The sequence below is a fragment of the Triturus cristatus genome, chromosome 10 (genome assembly GCF_964204655.1).
Source record: "Triturus cristatus chromosome 10, aTriCri1.1, whole genome shotgun sequence".
NCBI classification, from domain to species: Eukaryota; Metazoa; Chordata; class Amphibia; order Caudata; family Salamandridae; genus Triturus; species Triturus cristatus.
The window spans coordinates 462113637-462125455 of NC_140593.1; the positions used below are offsets into that span (position 1 = coordinate 462113637).

At 49.4% G+C, this 11819-nt stretch overlaps 1 protein-coding gene across 10 annotated transcripts in view; it reads left to right on the forward strand.

Moving 5' to 3' along the window:
• CREM (cAMP responsive element modulator) overlaps positions 1-11819 on the forward strand; it is an 848590-nt gene that overhangs the window by 547913 nt on the left and 288858 nt on the right. Inside the window, exon 1 of one of the 10 annotated variants that reach the window (XM_085631877.1) lies at positions 11613-11790. The exons of the other annotated variants lie outside the window; for them this stretch is intronic. Within the exon in view, the coding sequence (XP_085488003.1) occupies positions 11730-11790 (61 nt within the window). The 5' untranslated portion in view covers positions 11613-11729. Of the gene's footprint in view, positions 1-11612; positions 11791-11819 lie in introns of those variants that run through there. 10 annotated transcript variants of the gene reach the window in all.

Sequence of the window (11819 nt, forward strand, 5' to 3'; positions counted from 1 at the left end):
TTCTTTTTTTCATTAAAATACTGTTCTGGATCTATACAGATTTCCCTAACCACCTTTTCATCTTGCAGTTCCCAGGTATTCCGCCTCCAAGTCTGTGTCTCCTTGCGTGGCTGTGCCCCACGTTATCCAAAGCGGGGAGTGGTCAGACAGTCCCCTGGCCAGAGATTTAGCTCTCTCTAGCCCTTTTACCTCTCCAGCCGGTGCAAAGATGTAGCTCAATCTGGAAAACACCCTGTGTGCGCCTGAGTAGTAAGAGTATGTACAATCAGTAGGTTGATACAGCCCCAAATGTCTGTAATCCCCATAGTGTCTACGAAACCCGCCAGGATTGTTTTTCTCTGGACCTTTTAATGGGATAGTGTGGTCTAGGGATTGATTCTTGACATCGTTAAAATCACCCCAATTGATATGGACCGATGAGCTGGTCTCCAACAATACCCCTTGCCACTGTTTCTAAGTTTGGTCTCTGGGGTCGAAGGGGGGCATACACACTGACCAGGGTAACATTTATTTTTTTTGGAACATATTTTATTGCATTTCTTATTTACGTGTGCATCTTTACAATGTACATAGCTAGCAACATTTTATATTTCCAGTTTAGTACTCGTTATTCCTTTGCATCCTCCCTCCACAATCCAGGTATATACAACATCTTATTACAGCTGATGCATTGTCTAACAGTGAACTAAAAGAAGGTGTACATTTGTTACGAGCATATTACTAAAATATTCATACTAACTACCCAAAACTCCCCTCATCCCTCCCTCCCTGGTCTCACTCTTACCACTCCTTCCGGTCTTGCAAATGTAAACTACAACCTATGCTTATTGCCTGATCGTGTGCGTGTATCTTAATACCTCCCGCATATACATTGGCTTTAGGGCTTGGTTAATTTGTATGTGTTAGTTTGTAATACCTATGGCTGGGTTTCCGCTGCCGCTATGGACTTTAGAGCTTCCAATAAGGCATCCCATTCTAATGCTATTGGTATTCTCTGCAACCCTTTGAGCTCTTCCCTGTGTAGTTTTGCACTCTCTGCAGTGCCCCAGCGTATTAGTTCCGAGTGCCATGCCAAGACGTCAGGTAGTCTCCGTGATTTCCACCTCATTGTAATGTTACGTATGGCTAATATAAGTGCAAGATCCATAAGTCTATATTGTACTTTGTGTTTATGCACTTGCGCATGTAATCCTAAAATGCACTCCTCCACCGTGTTCTGCACCTCCCGCTCCGTCGCTTCTCCTATTCTATGTCTTATAATGTCCCAATACCTTCGTAGTCTTGGACAGGTCCACAACATGTGTATTAGGTCAGCGCCTTCTAATGAACATCTCGGACATTGGTGTTGTGTCTGGGGGAACATTCTGTCCAACCTATGCGGGGTAAGGTATACCCTGTGCAGTACCATGGTCTGTAGGAACTTAAATTTTGTGTTCCGCGATACCTTCCTCGGGTGTTCTAATACCCTTGCCCATTCCTTGTCTGTGATGGGCCTGTCGATGTCTCCTTCCCACACCGCCTTCAGGGGGTCTAGAGAGGCCACAGTATGCGTGCTGATGCCGGTGTATAACCATCTGATAAGATGCCGACCCCTTCCCATATAATGCACCATTTTTACCAGTTCATTTGTGGGGGGTTCCTGCATGTTCGGGGCCCAGTGCCTTTTAACGTATTGTGTCAACGCAGCGTGTATGAGATACAACTGTTCCGGGGCCCCAGTTTCGCTAACAAATGTGTCATGGTCCAATAGTGTCCCATCTCCAAACAAATCCAACGTCGTGGCAATCCCTGCGTTCAGCCACGGTGTTAATTTGCGCTTCGTAAGTTTACCGCTCGACAGGGGAATCCCCAATAAGGGAATATTCCCTGCATTGCCTTGGGCGATTGTGTGTATTGCAGCGCCGCCCCCCAGCAACGGAGCGCCGTGTCTAATAGCGGGGGGGGGGCGGCTCCTTAAAGGGCCACCTTCTGGCAGCAGCAATGCGTGTAATTTACCATTATCGATGTCTGCCTCTGTGTACCCTATCTCCTGCAAGTTGCGACCCGCCGTCCAGCAAGACAGCCACTGCAATTGACAGGCATAGTAATATGCTCGCAGGTCTGGGACTCCCAGTCCCCCCATTCGTGTACCGACTTGTAGCTTTTTAAGGCTGATACGGCGTTTGCCGTTGCGTCAAATTAGTTCAATAAGCAACGTCTTCAATACTTTGAACGTATTGTGTGGTACAATTAATGGTAGGTTAGTAAAATAGTATAAGAGTCTCGGTAGCACCACCATTTTTGTAAGGGCCACTCTTCCCATCACTGACAGCGGCAGTGCTGTCCAGAACCCTATGCTGGACCGCAGGGCGCGGATTGCTTTGTGTAGGTTACCATCTAGCATATCCGCCTGTGTCCTGTATATTTGTATGCCTAGGTATTTAAAAGTGTCCGGGGCTACTTCTAAACGCATGTCTCCAAACTCCACATTCTCAATCCCTGCATGTTCTACGAAGAAGAAGGTATGTGACTTTCTTATATTAATGGCTAATCCTGAAACTCTGGCAAAGCGGCTGAACGTGTCATGTATTGCGGTTAGGGACACTCCTAGGTCATGCAAGTATAAAAGAATGTCGTCTGCATATGCCGAAAAAAGGTGTTGCATGTTTCCCAGTAATATGCCACGTGTCAGGAATTCTTTCCTCAGCGTTATGGCCAGTGGCTCCAGGGCTAATATAAATATTAGAGGCGACAGTGGGCACCAGGATAACCACTCCCCGGGATCCTGTAGTAAATCCTGCATGTGCTAATGTTATATATGCATCTCTCTCTAGGAAACTACAATGAGAGCCCCTTAAGTGTGTCTCTTGCAAAAGAACTACATCAGGTTTGTCTCTCCTAATATCTCCAGCCACTAGTCTCCTCCTAATCTTGTTGCCCAGCCCGTTTACATTCCAGGACAATACAGAATATTTCCCCTCATTTAACGCACCCAGGCCCGGCATCTACCTTGTTGTTAAAAAATCCGGCCTCTCCACAGTAGGCTCCACCACCTGCATCAGTACCTGTCAACTATGTGTCCCACTTATAGCAATAACTTACTTATCTCATCACTCTCCCCTGCCACCGACACATTTCCCCTAACTTGCCAGCTTGGCAACCATGTCACGGGTAAAGCCAGAGAGGTATGTAGCCCTCCACCCTGTTACACAAACCCCCCTACAACTTCAGTTGGTCCCTCAGATGGTCGCTAAATCGTTTGTTTGAGACCTGTGGGGAGAATAAAACATTAAAACAGTAACAACAGTAGGTAATAGAACAACATAGTCTCCTTCTCACTGGTCGTTGGAGCCATAGAAGTAGGGGTGAAGGGAATCTCCCATGTGGCGTGTCGAGAGTTTTCCTTTGGCAATCTCGCCGGCTCACCCTGCCCTTCAGGGACCTCCCTTCTCGAGAGTTGAGTCTGTTGCTGGGTCTGGAGAGACCCCAGTCTCCGTTTCTGTCTCTAAATTAGTTATGGCATCCAATAGCAGGTGATGATCATCGGAGTCTGTTGAGCCCTGCATGATCAAATTGGTCCAACATGGCATTGTTTTGTGACTTGTCTTGTTTATCCTTCTTTTTAGGTTGCCTCTGGGCTTGCACCCCTTCCTGTCAGTTGAGAGTCCAATTTTCGAGATACATCTTCTCTGTGGGAGAGGGCTCTTCACTCTTCTCTTGGTGCCAGCCCTTCCGCAATGGCCACTACCCAACCCCTGAGTTTTAGGTTTGGTCCTCTCTCTGGTTGACCGAAGCTGCGTCTCGCGATTGTCCCTTTTTCTGCGCCCAAATTGGGTGCTCCTCTAGCCAGGCCCATATTTCTTCCGGGGTCGGAAAAAAGCATGTCTTGTCCTCAAACATAACCTTGAGTTTAGCTGGGAACAGCAACATATATTATATATTTAGGGCTCTTAGTTTCTGTTTGGCTGAATCAAAGGTTCACCTTTGTTTTTGTACTTCCCGCGAGTAGTGTGGGAAAACCATGATTTTAAATTGGGCAAGACGAACCTCACTCAGTTTTCCATACCTCCCTCAGCATCATGTCGTGGTCTTTGTATTTTAAAAAACAGGCTATGCGGGTCTTGGCAGAGCCCCGACCAGGGGGTTTGCATTCGGGGCTATGTGGGCTCTTTCAATTACAAAGCACTAGGAGAATTATGCCTGAGGAAGGGTGTCCCGCAGCCATCGATCTAAGAATGTCCCCATGTTAGGGCCCTCAACGCCTTCCAGCAACCCTACAAAGAGCGCAGGTTGTCCCGTCTCGCCCTATTTTTAGCATTGGCTACCTTCCTGACCACGTCTTGGAGGGAGTCGTGAAGCTCCCTGACCTCCCGGTACAGATCTTTAGAGGTGTTCTCCATTTCCGAGATTCTACTTCCAGCATGTGTTATCGGTTCTGAGAGGTTGCGAAGATCCTGTCGTAGTAGGGAGATCTCTGAACGGACCCCCCCCTATTTTCCCTTCCAAGGTATCCCTCGAATGATTAATCGCTTGGAGGAGCGCTGCATTGTCAGGCATGCCAGTCAGCCCCTCATCTTCTCCCGCCGGGTGGCCCACCACCCTCACAAATATATCTAGTTTGCCCTGCATCAGTGGTTTAGGGTCTTTGTCTTTAGCCATAATGGTGGGGCAAATAGTATCCAATGGGCTCTGCTGTTGGGTGTCTTTAAGAAGCACCACCCGGTCCTAGGGTGCATACGCTATGCCATCAGGTCCGATTTCACCTCGGGCGGGTGCCACTAAGTGTCCACTCAGTTTCTCACATGGGTGGTGGTCCAGGATTTTTTGCCCCAGAGCAAGGGCCCTTCAGTTGGCAGATGATGTCTCCTGCTCAGAAAGGTTTTGTAGTGCCCCCAACAGTTTGCGGGGGGATCGGCACTTCCCAATCTCCTGTAGAAGGGAGGGGAGGAGAGGGAGTCGTCTGCACCTCAGAATGGGCCTCACAGATTCTCCACCACTCCAACTCTCCAAGTTTGCCTCTGGTACTACGAGTTGTGTGGTGATGTAGAGCATCCCCTCACAGCAACACTTGTTCGGAAGCGTCTCCTCCCAGGCCTCTCTCACAGACCAAACACATTGACTGTCGGTGACTCCAAGGGGAGAAGAGGGCCCAATATGCTCTCAGGGTCTCCCTCCAGAGGGAAGGGGGCAGTTCTCAGCCTCTCGTCCCTAATCCCACCAGCCCACAGGAGTGTTGATGGGTTAACAGGCCCCAGAGGCGTAAGCTGTGCACCGGGTTGTCCCTGGCCCAACCAGGCTAGGGCTCTTTCTTTCAGCCCCGCAGCGCTAGGCCTCCAGGCCGCTCACCGGGTCTCCTGGCTCCGCCTCTCTGAGTCACACAGAGGCCCGGGCAGTCTCCTCCGGACTCTCTCTTGCTCACGGCGCCCAGCTTTAGTAGCTCCCTGCGCTTCGCCCTGGGACTTCTTGCCGTCTCATGCAGGGGGAGAAAGGCCTCAGCAGCCTCCAGTCCGGGTCTTCAATGGGACAGCCCACTGCCTGGCCTGACCAGGCCATGTGCCTCGGCTGCGCCGCTGAAATCACTGTGCACCACTCCTCAAGTCCGGGATCAGCGAGGTCCTGTTGTGTAAATGTTCAGCACGGGGAGTGAGCCTAGCATTGCTCTCATCGCAGCCGTGCAGTCCCCTTGACCCACGACTGTTGTACACCATGCCTCTGGGGGCATGGCTCCAAGTAACGGCTAGCTCTCCGTCACCCCCAAGGGTATGCTCACCGGCCTTCCCAGCGAGTCGGCCCAAGACCGGAACAGCTGGGTTCAGGCAGTACCAAGGGCTCCCAAGCTGTTACGGACACAAATCACCACTCTCCAGAGGCAGGGCAGGTTGTTTGATGGTGCGACATGGGCCAGATAAAAGCAGGATTTCGATGTGAGCTTGCAGAGCCGGCAAGGAAAGCTGTTACTCTGCCATCTTGTTGGCCAGGCCCTTTAACTTTTATTTTAAATAACATTAATGTTAATAAAATGTACTTACATGTGTTTACTAATTTAATGTCGATATTTTGGACCTCAATATATTGGTAGTCTCTGCATTATATGCATGTAACATATAGATATTTAGCTTCTTGATATTTTTACAATGATATTATGGTACACTGATTTTTTTGTTGTCAATACTATGACATATAACTACCCTAGAGTGGTGGTAGACTGCTTACAACAGCTGAATGCCTAGCCCTGACGCTCAAGACCTTCTACAAGCTTGGGTCCTCAGTGAAATAACCCTAATCATCTCTGTGCCTGTCAAAGATGACTCACTTTTTTTTCATAACCAAATTGTATTGTTTTTTCCATATGTAAGATAGAATGTAATTAATTTGTCCCAATGTTACAATAATTGTCATTGCTCAATGATATAAAGAGTCGAAATCACAGACTTATCAATCATACATGTGTGCATTGACCAGGCCAAAGTATTCCTACCTCGTACCCCACAGTTTAGTGTGTTAACAGGGGTAGGTGTAGGAACGATAGATTGGTTCTTCTAGTTTTGCCACCAGCCCATGGCTGCCTTATGTGTCGAAGTCGGGAGAGTGTTCTGAGTTTCAGTTGCTGGCTATGTCTCTTTTGACCAATAAGGTGGCAACACCCACTAAAGCGCGTTTTCTTAGCAGGCCTCTGAAGTCTACCAGAATACCCAGTAGCGCAATCTTCAGGATCAGAACCACATTACGTTGTAGCGCTCAGGCTAGACCAGTCTCAATAAACTTCCAGTACCTCCATATGATGGGACCTCGCCCCAATCAATCAATCAAACATTTGTAGAGAGCGCTACTCACCCGTGAGGGTCTCAAGGCGCAGGGGGAAGGGGGGAGGGGAGCTGCTACTGTTCGAACAGCCAGGTCTTGAGAAGCCTCCTGAAGGTCAGCAGGTCCTGTGTCTGTCGCAGGTGGATAGGGAGGGTGTTCCATGTCTTGGCGGCGGGGTGAAAGAACCAGTGGGCGTACGGTGGATGCGTGGGACGGGGGCGAGGGCGAGGTCAGTGGAGCGAAGCTGGCGGTTGGGGGTGTAGAAGGTGAGTCATTTATTGAGGTATGCTGGTCCGGCTTTGTGGAGTGCTTTGTGGGTGTGGATGAGGAGCTTGAAGGTGATCCTCTTGTTGACGGGGAGCCAGTACAGGTTCCTCAGGTGGGCAGTGATCTGGCTGTGGCGGGGGATGTCGAGGATGAGGCGTTCAGTATGCGTTGAAGTCTCTTCTGGAGTTTAGCCGTGGTTCCCGCGTAGAGGGCGTTGCCATAGTCCAGCCTGCTGGTGACGAGGGCCTGGATGACTGTCCTTCTGGTGGGGATCCATCTGTAGAACTTGCAAAGCATACGGAGGGTGTTGAAGCATGAGGAAGAGACGGCGTTGGCTTGCTGGGTCATTGACAGAGATGAGTCGAGGATGACCCCCAGGTTGCGTGCGTGGTTGGTGGGTGTCGACGCAGCTCCCAGCGAGGCCGCCCACCAGGAGTCGTCCCAGGCGGAGGGGGTGGAGCCGAGGATGAAGACCTCCGTCTTGTCCGAGTTCAGTTTCAGGCGACTTTTCTTCATCCATTCGGCGACGGGCTTCATTCCATCGTGGAAGTTGGTTTTGGCGGTGGCGGGGTCTTTGGTGAGAGAGAGGATCAGCTGGGTGTCATCAGCGTATGAGATGATGTTGAGGTTGTGTGATCGGACGATGTTGGCAAGCAGTGTCATGTAGACGTTGAAGAGGGTCGGGCTGAGGGATGATCCTTGTGGTACGCCGCAGGTGATCTTGGTGGCTTCGGATCAGAATGGCAGGAGGCGGACTCTCTGGGTTCTGCCGGTGAGGAAAGAGGTGATCCAGTCCAGGGCTTTTTCGCAGATCCCTGCGTTGTAGAGGCGTGTGCGTAGGGTGTGTTGGCAGACGGTGTCGAAGGCGGCCAAGCGGTCTAGGAGGATGAGGGCAGCGGTTTTGCCGTTGTCCAGCAGGGTCCTCATGTCATCGGTGGCGGCGATGAGGGCGGTTTCGGTGCTGTGGTTGCTGTGGGATCCGGATTGGGTCTAGTCCAAGTTGTTGTTTTCTTCAAGGAAGCAGGTCAGTTGTCTGTTGACGATCTCCTCGATGACTTTAGCCGGGAACGGGAGCAGGGAGATGGGCCGGAAGTTCTTGAGGTTCTTTGGGTCTGCCTTGGGTTTCTTGAGTAGGGCGTTGATCTCTGCATGTTTCCAGCTTTCCGGGAAGGTGGCGGTCTCAATGAGCTGTTGAAGATCTTTCGGATTTGGGGTGCGATGATGGAGCTCGCTTTGTTGAAGATGTGGTGGGGGCAGGGGTATGACGGTGATCCGGAGTGGATGGTGTTCAAGGTTTTGATGGTGTCTTCATCGTTGACGTGGTTCCAGGAGATAAGGAGGCCGGTGTGGCTGGGGGGCGGTGAGTCTAGGGTGTCGGCGGCTGTCGGGGGGGGGGGGGGGGGGGGGTCTGGATGTTGAAGCTGTCATGGATGTCTATGATCTTGCGGGAGTAATTCTGATGAGGTCAGTTTGTTCACTTCCCACAGTCTCTGATGTGTAAGGTAAGTAGCGTGTAGGTAGATAGGATGGATAAGTTTTAGTCGTGACAAGATGGCCAAGGTACAGGGGAATATTTGTGCATCTCTCCAGTCTGCTTCATCGAATTGTTCTCCCCATGTTTCCCTTTTTTGTTTAAGAGCAGCAAACCTATCTGCCAGGTTATTCACAAGAAATTAGTAAATTTGGAATATCCCTTTCCTCCCCGGTTCTCCCATGAGAAACTTAGCCTCTAAGGGGCTAAGTTCCGGTGGCTACATAATATAAGTTTGATAATATGCTAACATGTGGCGTAGTTGTAATTATTTGAGAAATTGGGTGATGGAAAGGACAAACCGAGATTACAGCTCTTATAAGGATCTCATCGATGTCCCTTGCCATACATCTCCCAGGTAGGTGATGCCTATATTTTCCAATTTTTCAAAGCTCTCCAAACGGACTGGTCATCACAGCCATTGTCTCTTCCACAGCAGTGTGTGCTGCGTTCGCATCCTGTCCCAACCAATCTTTAGCAGTGCCGCTCACCAAGTCAGGAAGACCACTGTAGTGGGGTCAGGACGGGAATGGGTACACCATACAGAATATGTAGTATGTTTTCAAGGCCTAACAATGACAACTCTAGGCTGGTTGGTTATCTACATCCGCCACTTAGCCATTCAGTTGATCACCAGGAGTTCCGATGCCCACTAGTATAGCTATATATCAGCCAGGTCCATACCTCCATCGAAGGTGGATTGGCAGCATTTGTCTAGGGCAATGTGGGGGTTGAGTAGCGTCCTGCCCAGAGGAAGGTACGTATTCTTGTTGCAAGGCTGCTAAACCAGACACCGGAATAGTGAGTGGGAAGTTCTGCTGCATGTAGAGAAATCTTGGAAGAACCCGCATTTTAAAGATCACCACTCTTCAAAGCACGTGCAAGGGGAATTGCCTAAAATTGTGAAAATCCTGCTGCATTCGAGCGACAAGGGGAGAAAGATTACACCTCCAGGTGAAGTTATGTTCTACTGCTATGCGGATGCCCAAATAGCGGAAACTCAGTTACGTATTGGGATCTGCATTTGCCAGCTAATCATGATCAGGATCAGCAACGATTTAGTCCACTTAGCCCATAGACCTGATTCTTCTCCGTAGAGGGCCATGATACGTAATGTGTGGTCCTGTTTCGTGAAGTTTAGACAAATATTGGAGAACGTCCTCAACATACAAAGCGATTCTATCTTCTTCGTGCCCGCCCCAATTCCAACCACTGATTTGAGCATCACACCTAATTAGTCAGGCTAAGGTTTCAATGGCTAGGGATAAAAGAAGCGGTGACAGAGGACACCCCGTCTGGTGCCCCTGTGAATCGGGAAGGGTTCTGAGAGTTCTCCATTAATGCGCACTTTTGCTGAAGGGCTTGAATACAGGAGACTCACATATCGGCATAATCTTGTTCCGAATCCTATATGTTCTAGTACACTATCTAGGAAGGACCGATCTACAGAATTAAAGGCATTCTCAGAGTCTATAAGAAGAAGGGCTTGGCAGTTCTTAGTTGCATGGAGACACCGGATGTAATGTCTGGTACTGAGCCCCATGATAAATCCACACTGGTTCAGGTGACCAGATCTGGAAGACCTCTGATCAGTCAACAAGCAAGCATTGTTGCGAAGATTTTCATTTGTACATTGATTAGTGGTATGGGCCTAAAGGAGGAGCATCGGTCCTGGGACATCCAGGTTTGTGGAGAACCACTATGGTGGCTTGATTCAACTCAGTTGGAAATGCCCTCATTTCTACAGCTTTTTTTTAGAGTTCAAAAAGGGAAGGGCTAAGTTCGATCCAAACTTTTCAATAATATTCAATGGAAACCCTGCTGGGCAAGGAGTTTTACCTGATTTCATTTAAGAGAGTGCCTCGCCGATGGTCTCTACTTCGAGGGGTAGACCTAAGTCTCTCCACATAGATGTGGAAAGAGAGGGCAAATCCCTTTCTAGGGACAAGTGGCATTGGAGCGTTACTTATGATATTGCCTGGGATTCTTTCTCTTGCGGTAATATACGTGTCTTCAGTTCAGTCCTTTGAGTTAGTTTCTGTCTGTTTTTAACTGTAAAAGCTTTGTCACTCCTAGCACTCCCAGCTGCCCAAAGTATGGCCCCGGAGAAGCCAGAGTTTTGATTGATATCAAAATAGGCTTGGATTGCTGTGGTCAAGAAGGCAGTACATTCAGTACATGAAGTGGTGTGTGTATAAGTATTGGCTTGTGGATGCCTTCCCCTCCAGGTGTCACAAAGACCCAGAGATGACATCCAAGATATCAGACGTTTTGCAGTATCTAACCTATGTGCCTTAGGGGCGGCTGTAGTGTCTTTTGTAGGATCAGGTACATCGTTGAAGTCACCCACAACAATCTTTACTCCTGGTGAAAGCGGAGTAAGGCACAGGGGCGCATTTCCAGGGTTTGTTTGATAGTGCGGGGCAGGATATATATGCTCATGAAGTTGTGTTGAGTACTCTCTAGAGTCCCTGTGACATCCACATACCGACCCTGATCGTCAGAGTCAGATGCAGTGACCACCAGGGGAAGTTTCTATGAAGTAGGCTCCCAACACACCTCGAACCTCTGGAGAAGCCAGCATGAAAGACTCGGCCATAGCCATATTGGCTCAGTACCTGGCATTTAGTATTTAGTGCCCATTAAACGAGTTTCTTGGAGCATCAGCACCAACGATAATTTCCATATGACATACCGGAGGACCTTGATTCGATCTAGGAGACCGTTCACATTCCAGGAGTGGACCATGTAGTTAGTAATGACTGGTATCTGGTGGAAGTGAGTCCCTGCCCCGGAGCTTCCACCTAGGGAACGTGTGTTTGTGGCATGATAGTGGGATAAGACCAACAATGTTAGCCTGCAGGCTTCCTGCACCCTTTTAATGACTCCTAACACGCCCAAAACTACCACTCCCACATTGCATTGCAACGGCTTTCACCCTGTATGCTTTCCCAAACTGCCATGAATATTGGTCAGCTGACATCCTCAGGGTTTAAATCCAGCCTTCACCCGGACCCAGGTGCTTGGCTTTCCTTCTAGATAGAACCATGCCCCTTGTTCTTGGATTTGGAAACCCCAGACCTCGTCGGATTCACCGCCTCTCACGAAGTCTTCTCCAGCCGTTGGCGGTTATCCTGTTTTTTCCTGCATGCAGATTCCCTCGAGTTGTGCTGCCCTGAAACGAGCTGCTACCGTGTGGATCACAACAAGTAAGACGCAGAGACTCTCCTGAGTGCGC